General features: G+C 33.0%; 3 protein-coding genes across 3 annotated transcripts in view; 1 reads left to right on the top strand and 2 right to left on the bottom strand.

The window, feature by feature from the left end:
* The window catches only part of LOC107451369 (solute carrier family 12 member 2-like), a 109,486-nt gene extending 100,299 nt beyond the window's left edge, over nt 1–9,187 (top strand). Inside the window, exons 22-24 of the mRNA XM_043051061.2 lie at nt 2,921–3,008; nt 5,893–5,960; nt 7,780–9,187. Of these exons, the coding sequence (XP_042906995.1) occupies nt 2,921–3,008; nt 5,893–5,960; nt 7,780–7,915 (292 nt within the window). The 3' untranslated portion in view covers nt 7,916–9,187. The remainder of the gene's footprint in view (nt 1–2,920; nt 3,009–5,892; nt 5,961–7,779) is intronic.
* The window catches only part of LOC122268382 (uro-adherence factor A), a 151,729-nt gene extending 140,111 nt beyond the window's left edge, over nt 1–11,618 (bottom strand). Inside the window, exon 1 of the mRNA XM_071185369.1 lies at nt 11,349–11,618. The gene's annotated coding sequence lies outside the window, so the exon portion shown is untranslated. The remainder of the gene's footprint in view (nt 1–11,348) is intronic.
* A 2,334-nt stretch (nt 11,619–13,952) lies between these two features.
* LOC107451377 (betaine--homocysteine S-methyltransferase 1) overlaps nt 13,953–24,346 on the bottom strand; it is a 17,162-nt gene continuing 6,768 nt past the window's right edge. The window contains exons 3-8 of the mRNA XM_016067444.3: nt 23,688–23,806; nt 21,434–21,625; nt 18,961–19,108; nt 17,093–17,275; nt 14,597–14,825; nt 13,953–14,226 (exon numbers count right to left, since the gene is read on the bottom strand). Coding sequence (XP_015922930.1) covers nt 14,052–14,226; nt 14,597–14,825; nt 17,093–17,275; nt 18,961–19,108; nt 21,434–21,625; nt 23,688–23,806 — 1,046 coding nt within the window. The 3' untranslated portion in view covers nt 13,953–14,051. The remainder of the gene's footprint in view (nt 14,227–14,596; nt 14,826–17,092; nt 17,276–18,960; nt 19,109–21,433; nt 21,626–23,687; nt 23,807–24,346) is intronic.

Raw genomic sequence — 24,346 nt, forward strand, 5'->3', positions numbered from 1 at the left:
TGAGCGGCCTGTGATCCTTGCAGGAGATTTTAATGTGAATTTCTCGTTACCTGAAGCTGAAACATTATTAACCTTCCTTAAAGACAAATTTGGATTGGAAATGATAAATGATAGGAATGATCCAACAACCAAAAGGGGAAACTACCGTTGATGCAGTTTCTGCAAGAAATATTGAAAAAATAGAATTTAAACATTTTGTATCTTACTTTAGTTATCATAATCCCATTGTAAATGTTGTAGATTTGGATATTTCTCCACTCGAAATAGATAGTTAAAAGATGCGATCAATTGTGAATTGTAAGCAATGTTAATAAAGTTTGCCTTAAAGAAACAATATGATTTCACTAAAAATCAATTTCTACCCCTTCCTATTTTCATTTCCACATTACGAAGTTTCACTTCTTCCGCGCGGAGGGACTCCACGCACTATTTTTTATTAATATTTTTTCCAACAGAAAATGGCAGAACAGTTCTTTAGCTATATGACAGTTATATGAAAGCTTCAATTTTTCACAAAGGGACATCAAAAATTCCACAAATAATGAAAATAAGGTTTTTTGTGCTTAGAGGATATGGCCCGTAAGAAATTCTAACCTTGTTAAATAATATTCACCTTGAGGAATTAATCTTGTTTCTTAATCACGATGATAATATTAATTTCAATTTTTCGGAATTATTTCAAAAAAGAAGAAACTATCTACATTGTTGATTTATACGATAAAAGAAATAATTTTAATATAAATAAACTAACTAGTGGGAATTCTAATGTTTATAAAAACATTTGTTTAAATACCAGTTTTAATCAAATGAATAGAATTAAAAGAATATTTAGTAATGTTTATTTATTCAAAAAAGAAATCTAACTCTTTCCAGTTTTTATAAATAACAATGGATACCCAACTAATGTAATTATGTTCGATATAAAATCATTGAATTAATTGAACGTAAATATTATTAATCAATTTACTTAAAACTTCTTTGTTAACTAAATTTTTATTCTTACCATTTGCCAATTAGTTTCTAAAAATCTGTGCAAATCAGGCATATCATGTTTTTTTTACCTAAATAAATGTTAATTTTCTAAACTCATTAAAATTGTATAATTAAATATGAAACTTATTAATTATTAACTTTAAATTACCCAGTATAATATTTATTACCTTGCACACATCTATTTTCGTTTCAGTCCAAGGTAACTAACAAATCAAACGCGATTCAGTACTGCAGTAGGAATGCGCCATAAAAGACACCTCTATTTACTCTTCTATTTTCATATTTTGTAATCTGGCAATTTATTACTAAAATATTTTAAACTAGTGGGCTGCGCCCCCTGCTTGCTAACGCCCGCCAACCCCCGAAAATTGCTACGCAATCTTATATGGTTTGCTTCGCAAACCAAGCTCGCTACTAACTTAGGTACATTGCAAATGCACAAAATTCTAAGAAATCTAAACAATCATTCAAATCCATATAACAACTTTAAAAAAAAAAAAATTACATCTTTTTAGTAAATACTAAGTCATTAAAATAAATTTGAATTCAAATAAATGACATGTAATTCGTTAAACCTATTAGAAATGTGCTATAGTATAATTCGTGATGTAAATCAAAAATCGTCAAATAAATTCGTAATATATAAATTCGTGAAAAAAAGCGCTTTCGACAAAATACTAAAATAGAGATCTATCGACAAAGACTACTCACTTCTGCCTAGCTTAATAGTATGAGATTGCCGCAGCTGATGCTCTCTGGTTATTTCAGTTTCCGTTTTTAAAAGCGCCATATGTCGAGTCACCTCAGCTAGATTTGGCATGTGACATTTTTAGCGGCATATCATAGGTCGATTTTCTAGCGTTGCCATTCGGAGAGTTGTAATGAGGCTTTTTTTTTGTCACCGTGCAAGAGAAATATACATATAGATAATTTTTGAAAGATCATGGAACGTGTAAAGGCCTGTTTAGACGATCCAATTTCTTGGACAGAGATTGATTGATATTGATGGAAACTTGTTTTGCTTTGAGCTGGGATCGTGTAAACAAACATCCAAGAACTTGGTCTAACTTTTTGGACGATAGTAGAGCATGTTCTACTTTCCATCCAAGTTTTTTCTCCCTTAACCAATCAGCGTCTTAGGTTTTGTGACGTCAACAAGCTGGCAGCAAATTATGTCATTTTGTTGTGGGTTTTCATATATTTTAGTCCAAATAAATTGATCTGTTGAGGTTTATTTGTGTTATTATGATTTTATTTGAATTTATTTAGTAATTTCAAACTTATGTAAGTATTATTTTATGATGTTGAATATGAACAGTGCGCATGCGCAAGTTTTTCTTTCAACCAATCAGCGACATTCAAGAACTTGGATAGTGTCAACGAATCATCCAATTTCTTGGAAAGAGAAATCTGTCCAATTTCTCGGATTCAAGAAATTGGACCGTGTAAACAGGCCTAAAGATCTTGTGCGTGTAAATTCATTTAAATTCCCTACTCGCTTTATAGATTTCGTTTTGTGTTTCATTCTGCATTTTCTTCACATTTTATATTTTTTGCATTAACGTGATATTTTTACTTAATTTGTTCCATTTTATTTGTTGTAAATTTTTTTGAGTGCTCCTCTCACTATTGTATTGATATATATTACGCTTTGCCTATATTGATACAATGTTAGAAAGCACTCCTTTTTGCGGGTATAATAGTTTGAGCTGATGAAGAAATTATTTTTTTTCCGGATTTTTAATAATTTCTTTTTCAGATTAATAATTTGTTTTAAATTTAAATAATATTTCTTCTTCTCTTCTCATTAATCTTTATTATTTTCCATATTTTCTCAATATTTTAACTTATTTTATGAGTTCTATGTACTTGCAGCTTATGCGCAGTTAATAAAACTTATTAATTTTCTTCTTTTTTCTATTTTTAGTCAAAAAGAGTTTGAGGCACTGATAACAAAATGGCAAAGCGAGGAGAATCACATATCTGAGTCTGAATTATACGCACTGAAAGACAAAGTAAGCTCAAATTTTTATCTTGAGATGTGCCATTGGTGAGTTGCACAACATCAAAAAACTATTAAAAAATCATTATTCATCTTGATTGGTCAGATAAATTAATATATATCAATTGAACACAGAAGGTTTGATGGTTTCTAGCATCTGAAATGTGTACAGAGCACAAAATAAATAAAAAGGAACACCTTGAATAACTTTAGATCTAATGGTGGGATTTTTCCGTACTGTCAACCAAACTTAATAGTTCGAGGACTTAACCTTAAATATGGTTAATTATTAGTACAGGGTATATTTTGAATTAAGAAACCAGACACATAAATATACTTTCTCTAAATATACATACCTTTTTTCTCAACCGATTTCTAACCCTCAAAATATACGGGTTAGCCGTAATCTGAAAATAGGGTCCCAATAGTTTGGGACCCTAATAATAGTCTCCGGAAGCTAATTAAATAGTTCCTGCACACAATTATAAAACTTGTTTATTCATAGATAATTGCATGCAAATTGTTATGTTTTATAATATTTTTGTTATTATTTAATTCATTAATACTCGAAAAATGTTTAATTAGTTGTAAGGTGCACAGTTGATTACACCAATTTAATCTGCGTAATTTTGATAATTCTTGAAAAATAAAAACTGATGGCGCAAATCTAATTTCTATGATCATTACAAAAAAAAGTAAACTTTTATGTCTTTTATTTTTATTTTATAAACATCATTGAACAGCAGACTCAATTTTTTGGGCTTGCGACTACTAAACTTGAACTTCGTAGTCCTGTAATTTTGAACCCAATCCAGATACCAAGGGAATTCCTTTGTCAAGTATTGGGAGAAATTTGCCTTCATAGAGGACTTTTTGATGGAACTAACCCGCGTTTGCGTTATATGGCGAGGAAAACTACGAATACCTCCCACGGTTAGGCCGACCCAATTTGTGGTTTACGACTATTGAAGTTCGACTCCGTAGCTTTGTAATTTTGAACCAATCCAGAAGACAAAGAGACTCCTTGATCAGTAACTCCAGAGTTATGTGTTATGGGAACATGGAGGACTTTGAAACTCGACAGATCTAACGTTCTTCTGTCAACATTTACTTCGGACGACGAGGATCAAACCCATGAACTCTTGGACATGGGCCCAGTGCCCTACCAGCCAGGTCATCTGCCTTAAGTGTGCAATAAAATGTCTTTTATTGCACACTTAAAATAAGCCAAATATTTACCAAAAGTTTAGAATTTAAAATCATTACGATCAAAAGTTTTTCACCTTTTTATTTTGGCACTGAACTTCTACTAAGCTCATAAATTGCTCCATGATATTTTTATGACTATAATTACATTTTTGAAGAAATTTCTTTTTATTAAATATGGTTTAAGCTACAACACTGTATTTAGTATTGACATGACACAAATATCGCCGATTGGAGCAATTAAATACTTTACAAATACCTTTCATAGATTTATAAATCAGTGCTAAATGTTAAGAGAGGATTAGAAAGTGATGTTTTCTTAACATTAAATTTAAAAACATTTAGTTTTGTTTTAGGTGTAATCCTTACCTTTTATTAACAACCCTGTGATATCCGGCATGCAAATTTTTAATTTTAAATCGATAAAAATATGCTAGGTATTTCTTAATGAAATTTTGTAGATGGTATTGAGGACATTATGCGAATTTTCAACTTTTTTGACTCTTTGAAAATGCAGCTATCGAAATAAATGGAAATCCGATGGGTCAACATCTGATAAGTATGATGGGTGAAGTAGTACCTTTCACAACAATTCATTAATTTCGTCCAAGGTTTACTCTTCCTGATTGATCGAAATTACCGGATCTGAATAACGGAAATTTGCATATACATCGCAATTGTTTTTGCTAACACATATAGCGATACTTCTCTTTGGATACTCAAAATCCATACAATGCTGAGTATATACCGCTTCTGGTGTTTGATTGAACAATAAATAATATTATAATAATAAATTTATTTGATAAATGAAATAATATTTATCTGAGAATGAGGAAGTTACTCTAACTTTAAAATGTCTTTGGTGCAATTTTGAAGTATAGAATGAGCTGATAAATGACAAATAACGAAACGCTCAAATATTAAAATTCGTAGAAGCGACTGTACCTTCCGGACTTTTTAATGATATTATTTATGAATTACTATTAATAGAAAACATTTATCCTCTGATCTCAATCTAATATCTTCTGATCTCAATCTAATATCTCAATCTGCAATATTCAGATCTCAATCTTCAAATGTCCCTCAATATCCTTCATTTCATTTTAGAACCCTTTAATCTTGTATTTTCTTTAATGTTCTATCATCCTAGAAAATTTTTATCGTTTGTCTTTCAGCGATTTCTCTTCTTAGAATACTTTATTGTAATAAATAATTGTTTTTTAATCTAGAGTCTCAGTGTTCTTTAATCTTATGAAAATTTAATCTAATGATGTTAATGCATTCATTGTAGCTTTTTTCGTAGCATCCTAATTTCCAATTCTACTTGAATTTTATTATTTTTTAATCTAATAATTTAATGTTCATTGATCTTAGCACACTTTAATTAAATATCTAAATGTACTTTCATATTAGAACATTTTGTTCTTATGTCTTTATCAATCTTATTTTATTTTAATAGAATGTTCAAATATTCTTTAAACTTGAAAACTTTTTATTTAACGTACCTGCTGTTCTTTAATCTTATCAAAATTTAACCAAACAATGTTAATGCATTAATATTCTTAAGTCTTCATGGCTTGTATTCTAATATCTTTAATCTTAGGAACTTTTAATCACTTGTAATTATTAAATCACTAGATGCTTTATTTTGCAGATGAACCAATGATTTTTAACTAATTTATATTTTTCAGACCAATCGCCACATTCGATTGTCGGAGCTGTTGCAAAAATATTCCTCCGAATCATCACTCGTCGTCATGTAAGTTCTCCACTTATTAACTAATTAAATAATCAATTAATCAATCCTTTCTTAACTAAACACACCAGCGAAAACGTTAAAATTTAAAAGAGATCAGAATTTTTTAAAAATGATGGAATCAAACATTTAAAAGATTGGTTTAACGTTAAAACATTAAAACGGTTGGTTAAATTTCCGTTCTGCAGAGAGCTTTAGTTATATCTCAAAACATATTTCAAAATCTGTGTGAAAGTTAACTTTAACTATAGCGAAATTTGCTTATTTTGAGCTAGGAACGCCCTTTTTCTGAAGAAACATATATTTTCCCATCAAATTCGGAATTATCACTTTCGAAATCGCTTGGGTAGAAAAAAGTTTTGAAACTCTGGCTATCATAATTTAACCGCTATGGATGGTTGACCGTGTAAAGCTAAGCACAGATGGTTATTATTAATTAAGACTACGAATAAATCGAATCATAATTTTTTCTTTTAATAATTATTTATAAAGTGAAAATGATTCTTAAAATCTTATTGAACATCTGCTTAATGCTAAGGTAAGATCTGGTTTGTATGCAGCATTGTTCGCATTTTAGGCAATAGGTTAAGAGTTTTGGTCCTGGAGTTCTCTGGCGAAATTGAATGTCTTATGTAGTACATTAAAATCTGCCGGAAGTTGTCTGTCCGATGACAAGCTGGTTGAGCAAAGTATCAGCTCAGGCACAAACCCCATCATCTGACCAGATGGCTTGTCATTCTTACTAAGTCGTTACCCAAAACAAAATTCTTGATGGTCCCATCAATAAATTTTGATGGTTTATATTGGTTTCAACGTGATTTATGATGGTCCATTATGATTTGAGGGTCATTCAATATTTCCCATTATGCGTTCATGGGTTTTGATATACCAACAAACTTTCTACCTTCTATGATGGAAAATTCTACTTTAATACTATGATGGCTAACCCTCAAAAGAAGCAACAATCCATGATGGTCCATGATGGTTCAATGGGAATTATTGTTGGATTAGCAGGAATATACTATAAAAACAATTTTTTTTTTAATGTTGGCTCATCGAAAACCAGTCCGAATTCCTACATGGTGGTTCATGATTGTTCCAACATTTGATTTCTAAGAAACTATGATGGAAATTTCTGATAGTTCAACAAGAACAAACCATCAAAACAAGTTGCTATTCTTATGTTGGGCCATCATAAATCAGTCCTACATTGGGATAATGGTTACTTATGTTGATTACTATCAAAAATATAATGGTTCACGATGGAATTATTGATGGTTACCATCAAGATTACGTTGGTCCATCAATGGAAAACCATCAAAAATGTTGTTGTTGTTCATTTACGTCGCACTAGAGCTGCACAATGGGCTATTGGCGACTGTCTGGGAACATGCCGAAGACATGCCATCACAATTTTGATCCTCTGCAGAGGGGATGGCACCCACGCTTCGGTAGCTCGACGACCTGCACGCGAAGTCGAGCACTTTACGGTAGAACAGTTTAACGAGGACCTATACCGCACACCCTCGGTCCCTATACAGACTGATTCAAGTGGTCACCCACCCGCACGCTGACCGCAGCCAGTGATGTTTGACTTCGGTGATCTGCTGGGAACCGTGTCTTAACGATCAGTCCACTGTGGGACATCAAAAATGTTGACTTTGGTAATTAGTTATAATTCTTGTTAAACAGATAGTTGCTTCTACATGAGCAAGTAGTTAGAAACATTCCATGGCATAACGTCGAAATCATAGTTTTGGAAAAATATAATTAAAATTATGTTATTTTGATCATCTACTGACATGTTTCTTTCTTTTCCCAGGACTTTACCCATGCCCAGGAAAAGCACGTGTTCCGCAGCCCTGTACATGGCATGGCTAGAGACACTCACCAAAGACATGCCTCCTTTCCTTCTCATACGAGGGAATCAAACCAGTGTCCTCACATTCTACTCCTGAAGAACATGTGAAATAAAAAAAAGGAACTTGTTGAAACATGAACTGAAATTTATGGGAGAACAAAAAGCATGCAGGCATGGCCAGTCCTCCTACCAACTCTTTACTCACAGTTCCTTCGTTATTCGTAGTTCTATTTTAAAAGACAGAAAAAAAAAGACTTTTTTTTTATGCGTACTGATCATTCATATCAATTTCATGTCTCGAAAGAAATTGTATGCGTAGCTGATACGAGTCTATTATAGTTTTAAAAAAATATTGTTTACAAGTTTAAACTGTTTACCTGAAAATTTTGAGTATGTTTTGTAGATTTATTTCAGTTTGAAATATGTTTATCTAAACTAGTTTTAGTTTAAACAATAATGTGCACAAGAAACTTCAACTATTTATATTAAAAAAAATTATAACTGACGGATCTATTTCAGCTTAAAAATATTGTATGCGTATCTTATGCATACAATATTTTTAAGCTGAAATAGATCTGTTATAAAGCTTGAAGGATATCTGTTTTAGCTTGAAAGATATTCTATTTATATCTTAAGAATACTTTGTTTCAGCTTGAAATTCATTGTGTGTGTATCTAATACAGATAAATTTCAGCTTGAAAGATTATTTGTGCGTATCTAACGAATACTTGTTTTTGCTTGAAATTCATTGTGTGTGTGTATCTGATGTAGATCTATTTCGGTTTGAAAGATTATTTGTGCGTATCTTACGAATACTTGTTTCTGCTTGAAATTCATTATGTGTGTATCAGACAGATATAGATCTATTTCAGCCAGAAAGATAGTGTGCGTATCTTATGAATACTTTGTTTCTACTTGAAATTCTTTGTGTGTGTATCTGATATAGGTTTATTTCAGCGTGAAAGATAATTTGTGCGTATCTTACGAATACTGGTTTCTACTTGAAATTCGACGCATGTGATATAGACAGGAAGATATTGTATGAGTATGCGATATTAATTTTGGATTTTATTGAATGTATGTGACCAACAAAGATCTATTTTATCTTGAAAGATCTTGTTCACATAGCTGATACGGAATACCATTGTTATTCAATCATCAAGTATTTTACTACATTATTTTATTTCACTTATTCAATAGCATCATGTACCAGTATATTTTTTTTATAATCTAGCCTAGAGATTTCTTTCCTTTCTATTCACCCGGCAAAATACTGTTTAAAACCTTCACGAGACTTGGAGAAATTTTTATATTGAAACTATGGAAGAATATATAATGAAACTGAAATAAATTTTGTACTGAAAATCTAGTTTGTGAATAACTTTAAAATTATTATTTTCCTTCTCCTGAAGTGGTGCAGTAGAAAATCGTAGCAAATTTTAATTTTACCAGCAGGAAATATTCTTGCAATAAATTTACAAAAAGTCCATACGTCGATGTCGAGAATCTTAATAAAATGATGACTTGAAATATCTATTTAACAAAAATAAAAGGAGATAGATATGAACAGTTAGTTCACACTAATAAGTTACAAAAAATTTTAACAAGTGGCGCTACTGAATAAAAAAACTCTAAACCAATGTTTTCTGCATGTGAATTCTGTATTGGTTAATTCTGTTCGCAGGAGAAGCACCATGTTGTCACGAAAAATAGTGGTTATAAACATTTTATTGTTTTTCTCAACTTACAGTGCCATCTCTTTATGAACTATGTAACTAATTTTTAAAAATGGTGAAAATAAGCTCACTGGTTTCCTAAGCAGAACACAACAAACCGTACATTGCTCTTTTTTTCCGTTTTTCACTGATTTTTCAAATCATCGGTGATAATTTTGTATCGTATCAGTACCCGTTCGCGTCAACTACTCTCAAGGGCTTTTGCTCTTGCAAAGATTTAAAAAAACATATGTAAAGGTTTGGGCATGGCCTTGAGATCAAGGATGGCCACGAATTACATCCTTCCGAGTTGGTCACCTTAGATGACATTTTTAGTTTTTTGCGTGCCCCTACCCACCTGTCCCAAATGCGATTTTCTTTGACACAGGTACGGATAGGTCTGTGTTTAGAAATCTGCAATATGACAAAATCACAGGAAAAGCTTTGAGAAGGATTCTAGGTATCGTGATACATAGAGGCACTGATTAAATAATGAGCTGTACTAGCTATATAGAGCGCAGATATTACTTATCACATTGATAATTAATTACGCGCCCCATGTCCATAGGGCCCATTCCAGTATTTGATACGCCACACGGAAGCTCCCCGTCACAGCACCAAAAACCGAGCAATTCGCGTACTTAATGCACAAGCAACCGAGTCACTCACGAGTAAAAGCACAACAACTGCATAGCAATAAGTGATGAAAAAGCAATAGAAAAAAATACTTCAAAAAGTGATTATGACTGAGAAAAGTAGATAGAACTATATAGAAAAATATATAGAAGAAACAAGTCAACTTAGATAAACGTACTTAGAGAAATGATCGAGAAATAGTACCTATTGAAAGAGAATACTTAGAGAAAGAGAGTACTTAGAAAGTAGTAAGATAATATTGACACAAATAAAGCACGTCAAAAGTAATTACCAGTTCGTAACTAGCACTGGGCAACAATGTCTGTATTATAAAAATCTGGATTTAAAAATAAAAAAAAGGAAAAAATCGATAATAACCTCCGAATACAGGACTGAAAAAACACTTGGATTAATTATTAACTGGACACAAATAAAGAGTTTTAAGAGTGATTTCTAAAATTCGAAATTCACGCATCATAATTTTGTCGAATTACAAATATTGGGGCTTGTAAAACTTTTGAAATTTGTAGCAATAACCACAGAATAAAGTGATAAAAAAAACATTGATTTAGATTAGGCGAGGGTGAAACTTCAACTCGCAGTTCAAAATTTCCTATATTTCTTATTTTCCAAAAAATAAATAGTATATACATATATATATTTTTATTCCGTTCAGGTACTGCCGCGAACCACACATCAAAAGCTGTCGGGGGTAGCGTCAAAGTTCAACGTTTGCAAAATCATTTGCTCAACTTACTTAGTAGTATGCAAAAAAAAAAAAAAAGCTTTACTGAAATGGTTTACATTGTTAAATAAATCTAGAATACTTTGATTTTAAAAAATATTTAAAATATATTATAAATATATTATAAAATTAATTGCAAAATGGATATATTAAATATTTTAAATATTTAATATATCCATTTTGCAAAAATAAGCATAGCAAGCAATTCTTACGCACTTTTTTTTATCTATTCTCTCTAAAAATATATATATTTTTCACTCAAGCTAAATTACTTTTCCATATTAAAAAATAAATAAATTTCGAATTAAAAAAAATCAGATTAAAATACAAACTTGTCAACTAAACAAGTATTTTAAAAATCAGCAATTTATGATAATTCACTTTCATTCAAAGATTAAATATATATAATCGAAATTAATAAGAATAATATTTACCTGAACAACAAACATATTTAGAGTTATCCATAGAATATTTGCATGCACTGTGTACGAAACATTTCGTAACACTCCAAAAATATCTTCATTTTCGGTAAATATTCGATGTTTTTTTTTCTAAGTAAATCACTACTCAGAACAGATAACTTGTTAGATTAAATCGTTATTTGTATTTACAATTTGGAACTAATACTTTGTTTTGTTTGCAGAGTGAGATATATAATCACAAAAGATGCTTGTTCTTGAAAATAGTCCGTGTTGCCGATATCTGGACATTATGAATTCAATACAGTTATGGTTGCAATTGGAATTTTCCGATATCTAAAGAAAAATGTTGCTTAATAAATATTTCCTCGATTTAATTTCAATAAAAATAAATATTTTTTGTAACAGGAATAGAGAAAAGACGTCTTATATCCAAGAGAAAAGAGATATTTCCGGGCACCGCAAGAGATAAGGGGGATATATATAAGGGGACATCACCAACTACAATAACCAAGTCACCTAAGGTATAGAGTAAAATCAACACCTCCTAGAAGAAAAAAGGCTTTATTGGAATTGCATACATTTGCAGGCTTGTGTGCTCAATTTAATCTTATAAACCTTTGTCAAATAGAAGGACAGATTGCACAGTACAACGAAGGACAGCACGAAGATCCATTTGGGGTAACAGTGGAATTCGAACCCGCTACCTTCACGCTTTGCACAGCGTTTGACGGGTGATACCGCTCGGCAGGGAGGACCCCCAAAAAAGGCTTATTGGTTTATAAGTTTTACATACATTTGCAGGCTTGTGTGTTCAATTTAAGCTTATAAACCTTTGTCAAATAGAAGGACAGATGGCACAGTACAACACGAAGATACATCCAGGGTTGCAGCGGGATTCGAACCCGCTACCTCCCCGCTTTGCACAGCGTTTGGCTAGCGATACCGCTCGACCAGGGAGGCCCCCGGAAAGAAGACCTCAGCACGGATCAATTTAGTAGTCCCACGTAACGAACATAAACTGCGCAGTGGATGAAAGTAAGAAAGATATCACTACGTTCGTGGTACTGAGCTGCGCAGTGGTGGTTAATACGAAAGATGTCATTACGTTTGAAGTTGTAAAGAATCAAATTTCTTGCTAGTGGTAACTCGTGGGCCTTCTATTATCTAGGAGGTATTGATTAAATTAGGAAATCTTGCTCTATACCGAACAGTGGTGAGTTGTAGCATTTTTAACAGTAGCAGCTTTTTCAGAAATTTAAATATTTTACGATTACAAAAAAAAAAAAAAAAAATTTATATCAATAGTGTAAGGCATGTTAACAAAACATGTTAAACATTAAAAACCATTTCTGAAATGAAGAAAATTTTCAACAAGAGTGAAATAAACTAAGTTTCACATTATAAAATGTTTGTAATAATTCCATGAATCGGATGAACAATTTTTAAAACGCTATTTGTTCGATTCAGTAGCCCTGTGATAACCATTTACTTTTCTCTATAAACAAAAAGTGATTTTTCTTGATGAATAATTGGAAAAAAAATATGGCTAGTCTGAGGGGAGCAACGAATTATAGCCATTGAGTGTCCCCCATCTGTGATATCTTTTTCCATAAGTTTCTTGCGTTTTTTCAAGGCAGGCTGTCACCAAAGCTTAGCAATTATTAGCGTGCACGTACCAATACGAAAAGCTTCCCAAAAGAAATTTTTTATTAAATTTATTTAATTGATTGATAGTTTTCATCCTATAAATAAATGACTAAATGCAGGGTATCTGCTACATTTTAGATTCTCAAATTTATGACTTTTTCATGACTAATTCCAAGAATTTTTCATGAATTAACGAAGTTACTATTTTCTCCGACAAAAACACAACGATAAATATAAAAAAGTATTATAATAACATTAATTGAAATGATAGGTATAACCAAATGTTGTTATACTCTGCATCTTCCTATTTATAGATTTTAAATTTAGAAAACAGAGTAAAGAAAGAGTTGAAGCAATAAAATAGCTGGGGAAAAAATAAATCAAAAATTTTTTACACTTTTTTCTGCAGAATAATATTCTAAAGATTCTTTTCTTGTTCATCAGAAAAGAACGAAATACTCCTGATTTTTCTGTTCTCATTTCGGAATAAAAAAATTCTCCAAAAATAAGTAATAACAAAAATTCTGAAATCACAAAATTTTAAAAGATAAATAGTTCTAGAAGAAATGATGTTTTTCCTTTCATTTTCTGAAAGAACACCATAATTTTTAAAGCACATGGTAAAAACATTTTATACTTTCCTAAAATATGACTGTGAGTGGGGATTTTGTTACAAATTCAGATATTCGGAACACCAAGAAATTGGGGGGGATTCCGTTTTAAAAATTAGATTTTAGAAAAATTAGATTAAAATTTAGACATTTCAGATGATTTTTTTAAAAAAAAAATTACGACATTTCATGACAAATTTTTATTCAATACCGAAATTCATGACTTTCTCATGACTTTAGAAGTGCGCAGATACCCTGTAAATGCATTGATAGTACTGATTTAAGGTACAAAAGTAGAACTCAAATCTGAAAATCAGACAAAACATTCACACAAAAAAGTCGAAAAAACAACAAGCACTTCAAGTAAGTGTTAAAATTTTATTACAAAAATACGAAAAATTCATTTTACTTATTATAAGCACATAAAAAGGTGTAGTAAAAAGTATGCATTGTGACTTCATTTTTTACTCTTCTGGAATACTTTTTGCAGTTCCTCTGCACTGGTGGATTCTGCTTTTTGTTTCAGATCTTCAGATCCGGCCGTTACACCCCAGTTATCCGGGCAAGAGAAGGCAGTGCAATATGGACGTCCTGTTGCAGGCTTCAGATTTTCCCAGTAATCTCTGCGGGCTCTACCATGAAAGAAATTCAGAGGATTAGCATTTTTCAATATGATTACGAGCAATACAGATTAGAGATATTTTGCGCTTTCAAGAAGTAACGCACTCGGTCAAGTACATACAGTTCATATTATTATATTCTATGCAAAATTATAATTATCAGGTTATACTATACAGCTTTATTGTTTTTACTTTCTAGTTTAATCGTGATATCGTTCAATCGAATCTAAGACGTACGATTATATGTTGTGATTTAGCACGAATACCAAGGATGCAGCAAATTTGAACGATAATATAGCTAAAAATATTTTATTTGAACAGTATCATGGTCTGAAATTTGAAACAGTGTAGAGACAAATGTATATAAGGTATAATCACTCACCTTGCTCTGACCCAGGGTTTGGTATGCATTTTGAGCCCTTCTCCCCAAGGTTCGTGTTTTTCAGATGATTTAGGGCTTTTGCCCCTTTCCTTGGCGAGTTCTTCCGAAACTGCCCTTATATGGTATGATTCGACGCCACAACAGCCGCCAATGTACCTGACACCAAGTTCATATGCCTGCCTAGCATAACTTTGCATGTCCCAGCGAGTACAGATCCTGGGTTCCAATGCTGCAAAAATAAAATGGTTAACCCACATGTTTACAAGTTCGTTAAAACACAAAACTCAATTTTATAATAATATTTTTTTCCAAAAATAGCCGATAAAAATTAATTTAAAAAAAAAACAGAAAGATATATAGATGTACTGTTTGCTGCATAACTGTTTAGCAAACGAGTTATTCATTCAGACCAAATTTCAAAATTAGTACAAAATGTCGTAAATAGATGGAGCTGCTAACTTCGAAAACTATAAAAGTTAAAACTATAAATGTTAATGTTTGTCATAATGTCTGCTAATTTTGACTTTAGACTACTCCACGTTGTTACAACAAATATACGGACACATTGTTTGAAATTTTTTCTGGGTTAGTGTTAACATTTATTGACAAATTTTTCTATTAATTTTCAAATTTTATAAGAAAGAATCCTCTGGTTTCATAAACATGGCGCAGTAAACAAAACATTTTTATCCCTTTCCGCTTTTCTTTCATTATTTTAAAACATATCATTTGTGGAAAGCCCGATATATATTTTTTTCAATCTGTTTTCTAATTAGTTCTGTTTCCATTATATCTGAAATTCCACTTCATAAATGTCCCGCAGTGAACTGATCGTTAAGACAAGGTTCCCAGCAGATCACCGAAGTCAAGCATCACCGGCTGCGGTCAGTGTGCGGGTGGGTGACCACTTGGATCAGTCTGCGTAGGGACCGAGGGTGTGCGGTATTGGTCCTCGTTAAACTGTGCTACCGTAAAGTGCTCGACTTCGCGCGCAGGTCGTCGGGCTACCGAAGCGGGGGTGCCATCCCCTCCGCAGAGGATCAAAATTGTGAGGATTCGTGAGAAGCTCATCATCAGGGATGTTTCCCAGACCGTCGCCAATAGCCCATTGTGCAGCTCTAGTGCGACGTAAATTAACAACAACCAACAACAACAATCTAAAATTGTTCTCAGAAAATAATAAATTTAAATGATTTATTATTTCAGCATAAATTATTCAGTTAAATTTTAATAGTGGCAGAGCACGTATCAATCGTCCTTTAGATACCATTTAGTTTGGAGCCTCCATGGCTGAAACGAATTGCCTTTCCGACAAATATTCAGAAGCGTGGAGGTAGCGGGTTCGAAAATACACCAACCTTGGTGTATCTTTGAATAGTTTTTCTCTGATTTGTTCTATCTATTCTACAATTTTACAAGATTTTATAGACCGTTATTTGTAATGAACTGAACTAAAAATCAGAATTTCAGGTCTTCAACAATTATTTACATTACCTAGTTGCTAAAAATTATGGTGAATTTTACCCATTTGTTCTCATTGCTGGATAGGTTACTAACTGATCAACTGATGCACGGTTGAAAGTTACCTGTAACCATATCAACATCAGATTGGATGTCCTCAACAACGATGTGGGCAGTGCATCAGTTTGGTATTCTATTTCTTAATTTCTATAATATACTAACAGATTTAATTTGTATCCTTATGCGTTTAAACAAAAAAACTTTGATCGGATGTCAGTATCAAACCTACTACCTTCAGTTTTTAATTATTACTTATCTTATGACTGAACACAAAAGACAATCTATTATCTCGATATCAATAGTATAAATGACGCCAACTGAAAGTTACACTTTATTTAGTAAGTGTGATGTAACTGCTAATACGATTATTAAAAATCAACTCACTAGTATATAAGACGCTAACTCGTTTCATTTTCGAGGTACCTTTTGATAGTTGAAGGTTATTGTCATTGTCGATTTTAACTCCCTCCACTTTGGTCACCTGCTGACGCGCTGCAAACAAGCCTACTCCGATTAATGGTATACGTTGATAAGTTGACTAGCTATGTGTGACTGAGCCACCGTCCTCCACTCGCTGTTGCTTCTCAGTTTCATTTACACACAACGGGATCCTTCACACACTCGGCTGCTAATAGCAACACAGGAGAGACCACGCGCACACAAACATGAACCTAATACAGCTGTCATCACAAGTACTCAATCCGGTGAACTTAACACAGCTCTCCCGGTCTTTCGCAAATACGGCAACTAGTGGTATCCGTTCAATGAATTTTATCCCTGACAAAATTCTGGTGGGGGAGTATTGCGGCGTAACTACCACTACGATTCTTAAATATCAATTCACTAATATATAAGATACGCTAACTGGAATTCAATCTTGAGTTAGTTGAAGTTTGGCATTGTAGATTCCCCACAGTTAGTTAAAGTTATTAGTTAATTAGAATTTATTCGTAGAAAGATCGAATGTATACTTACCAAAAGGAAATTCAGGTAAATCTATGAACCCTTGTCTTCCAGCATCCGGAGTGTGATAGGCAAGAGGTTGAGTCATAAGATAAGGCTTAAGCCCAGCTGCATCCAAGGCTTTCTTCATCACTGCAATGGCTTCCAGCATTTCATAGGGGCCATAGTGACAGTTTAAGCCTACTACGTCCGCTCCTGAAAAAAAAGAGAAATATTTTCTTATCTTTCTGCCTTGAATTTTACAACTACCAAGAAGAAATACAATGCTTATTTGTAAGAGTGATTTTCAAAGTTGTGTCGCCAGGTAATATTAAGCAGCAACAGTTTAAGAACCTTGCAAAGCTGTATTTTTGCGCTATATATTATACCACCTCGTCATAAAAAAGAGCAAATAATTTAAATTGTCTAAATGTTATTTAATTTTTTAAAAAATCACTAATTTTGAGAGATTTGTTCCCAGATGAAAATAATCAAAATCTACGAATAATTCTCTCTATTCGCTCATTTTTAATGAGCCCAGGTAATGAAGCTTTCTAGTAACTTTTCAGATATTAAAAAAATTAGTTCATTTTCTAAAAACGGTGGTTATTCTTAGCATTGTCGATTTGTGCCATTTTCAGAATTCGCAAAGCCTAGGTGCATAACCACAGCAATTTTTAAAAAAATACCATATTATGTGACCACAGACCCTTCATAAAAGAGTTTTAATCCATTTATACTCGTTCACAAAGAGCGGTCTAAACATTAAAAACTCCCACATGAAAAAAGAGTTTGCTCATATTTATTAATACCAAAAAAAAAGTAGAAGACTTGCGGCGCATTTTAACCCATACAGCCATCAGCGCTTAGCTTTGGACGGCCAATCATCCATAGCTGATGCCGTGGTGGCTCAGGGGATAGAGCACTCGCCTCCCAATGAGGTGAACCGGGTTCGAATCCCGGCGATGGCTGTTTGATTCGAATTCCGCATCCGGCGGCTTGCACCGACCATAGTGCTGACGTAAAAATATCCTCGGTGGTAGACGGATCATAACCATGGAAGGTTTTCATGGTTGTCCTCTCCATGTGAAGCAAATGCGGGTTAGTTTTATCAAGAAATCCTCCACGAAGGCAAATTTTTCCCAATACTTGATCCGGGAGTTGGGCTCNATTTAAAAGAACAAAAAGGATAAAATAACAAGAAAAACAAGGCAAAAAGAGATAAATGGAATAGAATGCATAGTGACATGCTTAGCCCATACGGGCCCTAGTCTTCCAGTAGCGTCGACACACAGTAGTGGAGATGAGCGCAGGACAGACGGAAATATGGCAGGTCCATGTCCTCCCCAAGGCGACAGAGCTTGAATTAGGACAGTCTAAAGAGAGCAACTACCTTAAACCTGGGCTGATTTGGGATAGTTAAAATATGGTTGTACCAGGGGGTAGACAGATCATAACCATGGAAGGTTTTCGTTGTTGTCCTCACCATGTAAAGCAAATGCGGGTTAGTTTTATCAAGAAATCCTCCATGAAGGCAAATTTTTCCAATACTTGATCCGGGAGGGGCTCAAAATTACAAGGTTACGGAGTTGAACATAAGAAACTGAAAATTTCGGTTGGCTGTTTTACGACGATTATAAAAAAAAGCCATCCATAGTTTCTTGCTCTTTTAATATTAGTTGGCAACCTCTAATGTGTATATTTTTTTGTCTTCGTTTTAGAGAAGGATTCGAAAAATATGGGTCGTTACGAAGCATTCTATCCCCAGATAGAAATTTTCAAAGTCTTTAACAATCTGTTTCAGCAGTCTTTTTATTATCTAACAAGTTAAAAAACTTGCGTGCCTCAAAACAAATTTTTTTTCAGAAATAAGGTTTTCTCGTCAAAAAAGAAAAAATTACCAGCTTTGGCCATTCTGACAGCACATGTGCCTGCATCCACACCATGCATGTCTCCTTCTTTACCAATACACATTGTGGCAGCTACGGGAAGGCTGCTCTCTTTGCACACTTCAATGGCCCACTCCATTTCTTCAATGTGCTCAAAGTACTGTGGGAAAAGAAAAACTCATAACCATCCAAGCTCATTTATGGTTATTTATTTGTTGCTTTATAATATACGAGTATATGTTACCGGCAAAGTTTGAAATCCGGCATTCTATAGAATGCCTAGGAATTGTTTATAATGCCTAAAACTAGCCGGCAATGCATGAAACGATTTATATATCACACATTTCCTAGTCATTCTATAGAATGCCAAATGAGAAAACGGCAAAGTATAAAATACATCTCCGATTCGTTTAGAATATCACTTGTGTTAGGTAATTCAAAATGTCATTCAAGCCTGCCATGTAATGCACAAGTAATTTAATTTCTTATTTTTTATTTGAAAATCTTGTTTCCCTTAATAAGAAATGCATGAGTTATGCTTTGCACAACTTTCGTTTTTGTTTACGCATTTTGAATAATATTTTTTTAAAGGCACTCTCATAATTTTTTTCAGAATAATATTTTTATTTTTAAGAAATGCACATCATTTACATAATAACCTCATCAGGACGTTTTTTTCCATACTTTGCCTAAATAGCATTTGTCATTCCATAGAATGCCTCGGTATTATATACAATGACTTGGGAAAGTATGTAATACTTCTCATATTTCATACCTTGCCCAAAACCATCCAGCATTATATACAATGCCTAAGCATTCTATAGAATGCCGGCGTTTCATACTTTGCCGGTAACATTTACATACAACACTAAACACCCTTTTGAGACAAAAATAGGGGCCTCCTTGGCCGACACTCAATGCCTGTTATTAATATTGACTGTATTATCAATATTTCAAATTAATGCTTGTACGTTTTGTAAAAGATATTATTAATTTGATTTATTACTAATTACTTTAATAAACAGAATCTCTCAGTTTCTTCATCTATAGGAATGATGTAATCAAAATTCGACTTATTTTTAAAGAAAAACAACACTTTTCAAAAGGGAGCGCTAAACCAAGTTTAGGCCCAGTAGTTCAAGTTCACCTTAGTCGGGCCCTGCTAGAGCCGATAAACCGTACTTTGTAATGTGCACATAGGCCTGCATATGTTTGAATAACAATAAATAAATACCCTAAATAAATAAAGAAAAAAAATTAACGTAAGCATAGGAGATAAGGTTTCGATTTATCTATTTCTGCAGACATGGTGGTTGATACAAAATCACAAAATATGAGCTTACATAATATTTGAATAGTCCTTTAGGCAATAAATAAATAAATAAATAATTTAAATAAATACATGAGAACTTAAATAAAACCAAACAAAATTTTGAAAATAAGCATGTCAGTAAAAACAGCACTTCTTCAGGGGGCACACTGCCTTGCTAACATGCTGGAGCCTTAGCTGATTTTGGCGTTTTTCTATTTTGACTTATTGTATTTAAATTTTGGTCTCCATTTTTGTTTAATTCCATTTTTATACTTTTAATGGATACATAATAATTATCTAAGCATATCAGAAATTTCAGAATTTAATATTTTTTAAAAAAAAAATCAGAATTGAGGGTATTAATAATTTCTGTTGCTTTACATTTTAAATCCATAAAAGTTAAAAAAATATCAAAATCTCATAGAAATGGGTTTTTGAATCGAGTTGAAATAAGAGTTGAATTTCTATAGGATTAGAGTTCAATGACAAACTTACTCGATAATAAGTTTTAGTGGACAAAAATTTTCTGAACTTAATACTATTATGACAGCTTAAAATATATCGTGACAGCTCAAAAACTGAGCTATCACCAATTTATCTTCTTTATTCGTAGAATGTAATAAGATGTTTCATAATATAATTTTCAACTGGAATATCTTAATTTTTAAGTCGTTAGAATTTTTTTTAAAAGTTTCATATTTGTGAATATTGAGTATATAGTGACATTTTAAAGACATTTTATTAGTCTGACTGATTTAATGCAAATATTCCAAATTTGACCAATGATTTTAAACATAAATTAAGAAAAAAGCAAAAAAGGAAGAGAAATGTACACTTTGCGGAGTTTTGCTTGAAAAACCTGAAATTTTTTAAAACAAGTTTCAAAATTAGGATGATGAACAAAGTCTTCCGGTGCAAATATTTCATTTGAAATAGTTTGCGTTATAAAACATTATTTTAGAATTTTTCTAATCAACAGCGCCATCTGGTAACAAACTTAGTAAGTCATTTTGAAATTTTGATGACTCAAAATTTAGCTGAACGCAAACCCTACACAATTATTTCATTCCGTTTTTCTTTTTTTGGTTTTTAAAATCGTCGGTCATATTTGAGAGACACAAAAATTTATTTCATCTTTTTTTTTAAAAAAAAAAAAGTTTAAATAGTTCTTACTTCGCAAATTAGGAAATCCACATCATTTTGAACAAACACTTTGACTTGCTTTCTGAATTCAGCCTGTACATTTTGTTTACCTTTGCCACTGAGGTAAGCGGGAGTTTGTGAAATTCCGCCACCTACAAGGGCATCACCCTCATTGGCAACATCTCTAGCTAACTTGCAGGCAGCATCATTAATTTCTGCACCCTGAAACACAATTCAACCCACATTAGAGGAAATATATGAAGAGATGTTGTTCAGAAAAAAATGAGTATATATATATATATATTTGTGCCATTTTNATTTTCTACTTTACTATTAAGTTATAGTATAATGTTTAAATTTAGGATACATTTATCCTATTAAATATTAATAGCGGATTGTAAATTTGAGATGTTATAAACTGGTTAAAATCACAGAGCTTAAATTAACTTTGTATATACACAGCGTGCGGTCCTCAAGTTTGATTTATTAGATTTTGCTATTTTTACTAGCACTATTATGCGAATAAAAAGATGTTAGATCAAAATTCTAAATCTTTTGATTCTTCAAATCGATTTTTACAAAATCTTTGAATTGATATTTTCTATCAACAAAGATCTTCTGAAGAGATGACTGAAAACTAAATATCAGGACAAATGAGGATAGTTTTATATGCAACCAATTTATCAATTTTGTTCGTATCCATCCTTTTATTATTGTTTTGTCTTAAATTTCTCCTTAAATCATCTTAGAGGCTATGTAAACAAGAAATGATTGGTTGTAGACAAGACATTAATATATAATTTATTAAAGAAATACATAAAATAATAAAAAAATTATTTAAAATTATCAAGATTTCTGGAGAAGTTTATTTTTTATACACTCAAGAGCCAAAACATTATGACCACCCCTACATTTTGCAACGAACTCTCCTGGATGACGTGGAAGGTACGTGATCAGGTGGAAGTGGTATTAACTGTTGCTGGAGAGTTTGAAGAATCATTCTTTCACTTACTTCTGTGTGTGATGGGAAAGGCTGTGGATCTAAGCGACTTTGACAGAGGGAAGATTGTAATGGCTCGAAAGCTCGGAACAAGTATTTCCGAAACTGCACCACTCGTGGGTTGTTCGCGATCTACAGTTGTTAGTACTTATGCAAAGTGAATGAATGACGGTGAAACCAACAGTAGACGACATAGTGTTGGACGTCCACACGCTATCAAAGAAAGAGGTCGTCGGAGATTGTTTCGCTTGGTGAAGAAAAACCGGAGAAAGACAGTGGCTCAGCTGACAGCCCAAATCAGTGCAGGGTCAAGTAGAATAGTATCAGAGCACAATGTTCAGTGGACACTATTGGATATGGGGCTACGCTATAAAAGTCCCACTCATGCCCCTTTGCTGACCAAGCGTCATCGCCAACTACGCCTGCGCTGGGCCCGGAAACATCGCGACTGGTCCATGGATCAATGGGAGAGAGTTGCCTGGTCAGATGAATCACGGTTTGTTATTCATCACGCCGATGGCCGTGTCAGGATACGTCGTCTGCCAGGCGAACAGTTGCTCTCTCAATGCACAGTAGGTCATACACAGGCCGCTGGTGGTGGTATTATGCTTTAGGGGACTTTCTCTTGGGCGTCTCTGAGACCCGTGGTTGTGGTAGAGCAGACCATGAATGCTACAGGGTATCTGAACATCATTGCTGACCAGTTGCACCCTTACATGGCCTCTGTTTTTCCAGCTGGAAATGGAATTTTCCAACAGGACAGCGCCCAGTGTCACAAGGCTCAAATTGTGTTGGAGTGGTTCCCGGAACATGATGCTGAATTCCAGTTAATGTCCTGGCCGCCTAACTCACCGGATCTCAATCCGATAGTACACATTTGGGTTGTCATGGAACGGCAGCTCAGAGTTCAAAGACCACTAAGTCGCAATATCTCGGATTTGCGTGACCGTTGCTTTAACATCTGGTACAATCTGTCTCCAGTCATCTACCAAGGACTTGTGGCATCCATGCCAAGGCGGGTTGCAGCTGTGTTGCGGGTTAAAGGTGGGCCAACTCGTTATTAAGAGGTGGTCATAATGTTTTGGCTCTTGAGTGTATATATATCGCGTTACTTAGAAAATGTCGGAAATTAATAATATCTTGATTATCTTTAATTACAACCCGATTCATACAAAAAAAAATGTAAATATCACATGATAAATCATTTAATGCAACAACACTTTAAGAAAAATACTGATGCAGTTACAAAAAAAGAAAGAAAATTTTTTAAAAAAAAGTACTCACGGTGAATTTCTTTCCAGCTTCATTACCTCTGTTGATGAGTTTGTCGTCACTTGCATAAAAAGTAAAAGCCTGCATCACATCAGATCCCGCTCTCAAGAACTCACGGTGGAGACTCTTCACTGAAATAATACCCGTTCTTTTTATTACGACTGTTATTGAATACCCGTTATTTTTAAAAAGCTTAAAAAATATACTTCACATATTTTTTAGCACTTACAATGAGAGTACGCACACATTTATCATTAACAATATTTAAGTAATCGCAGTAAAAATAAACGCACCATCATCAATATTTAAGTAATCATTGTAAAAATTAGTTCACCATTAGTAATATCCAAACAATCACAGTAACACAGGGGTGGCCAAACTTTTTTGATTATCGACCTTTATATAATTTTTCGAAATCTCCATCGACCTTCGCAAAAGTAATTTTCTGTTAATTAAAATAAAACTCTATTAGATACTATTCTCGTACATTTATTTTATGATTTTAAACATTTATTAAAGTAATAGTACATTATGTAACAATAGTTTTATGAAAAATATATTAATATTGAAATTTAAATACCTTATTATTAAATAATAAGTAATTATGCATAAGTAGATATAATAAGTAAAGTAACTAAAGATTTACTGCTTCTTGATCAATGAGATGGGTG

Source organism: Parasteatoda tepidariorum, chromosome 9 (genome assembly GCF_043381705.1).
Source record: "Parasteatoda tepidariorum isolate YZ-2023 chromosome 9, CAS_Ptep_4.0, whole genome shotgun sequence".
NCBI lineage: Eukaryota > Metazoa > Arthropoda > Arachnida > Araneae > Theridiidae > Parasteatoda > Parasteatoda tepidariorum.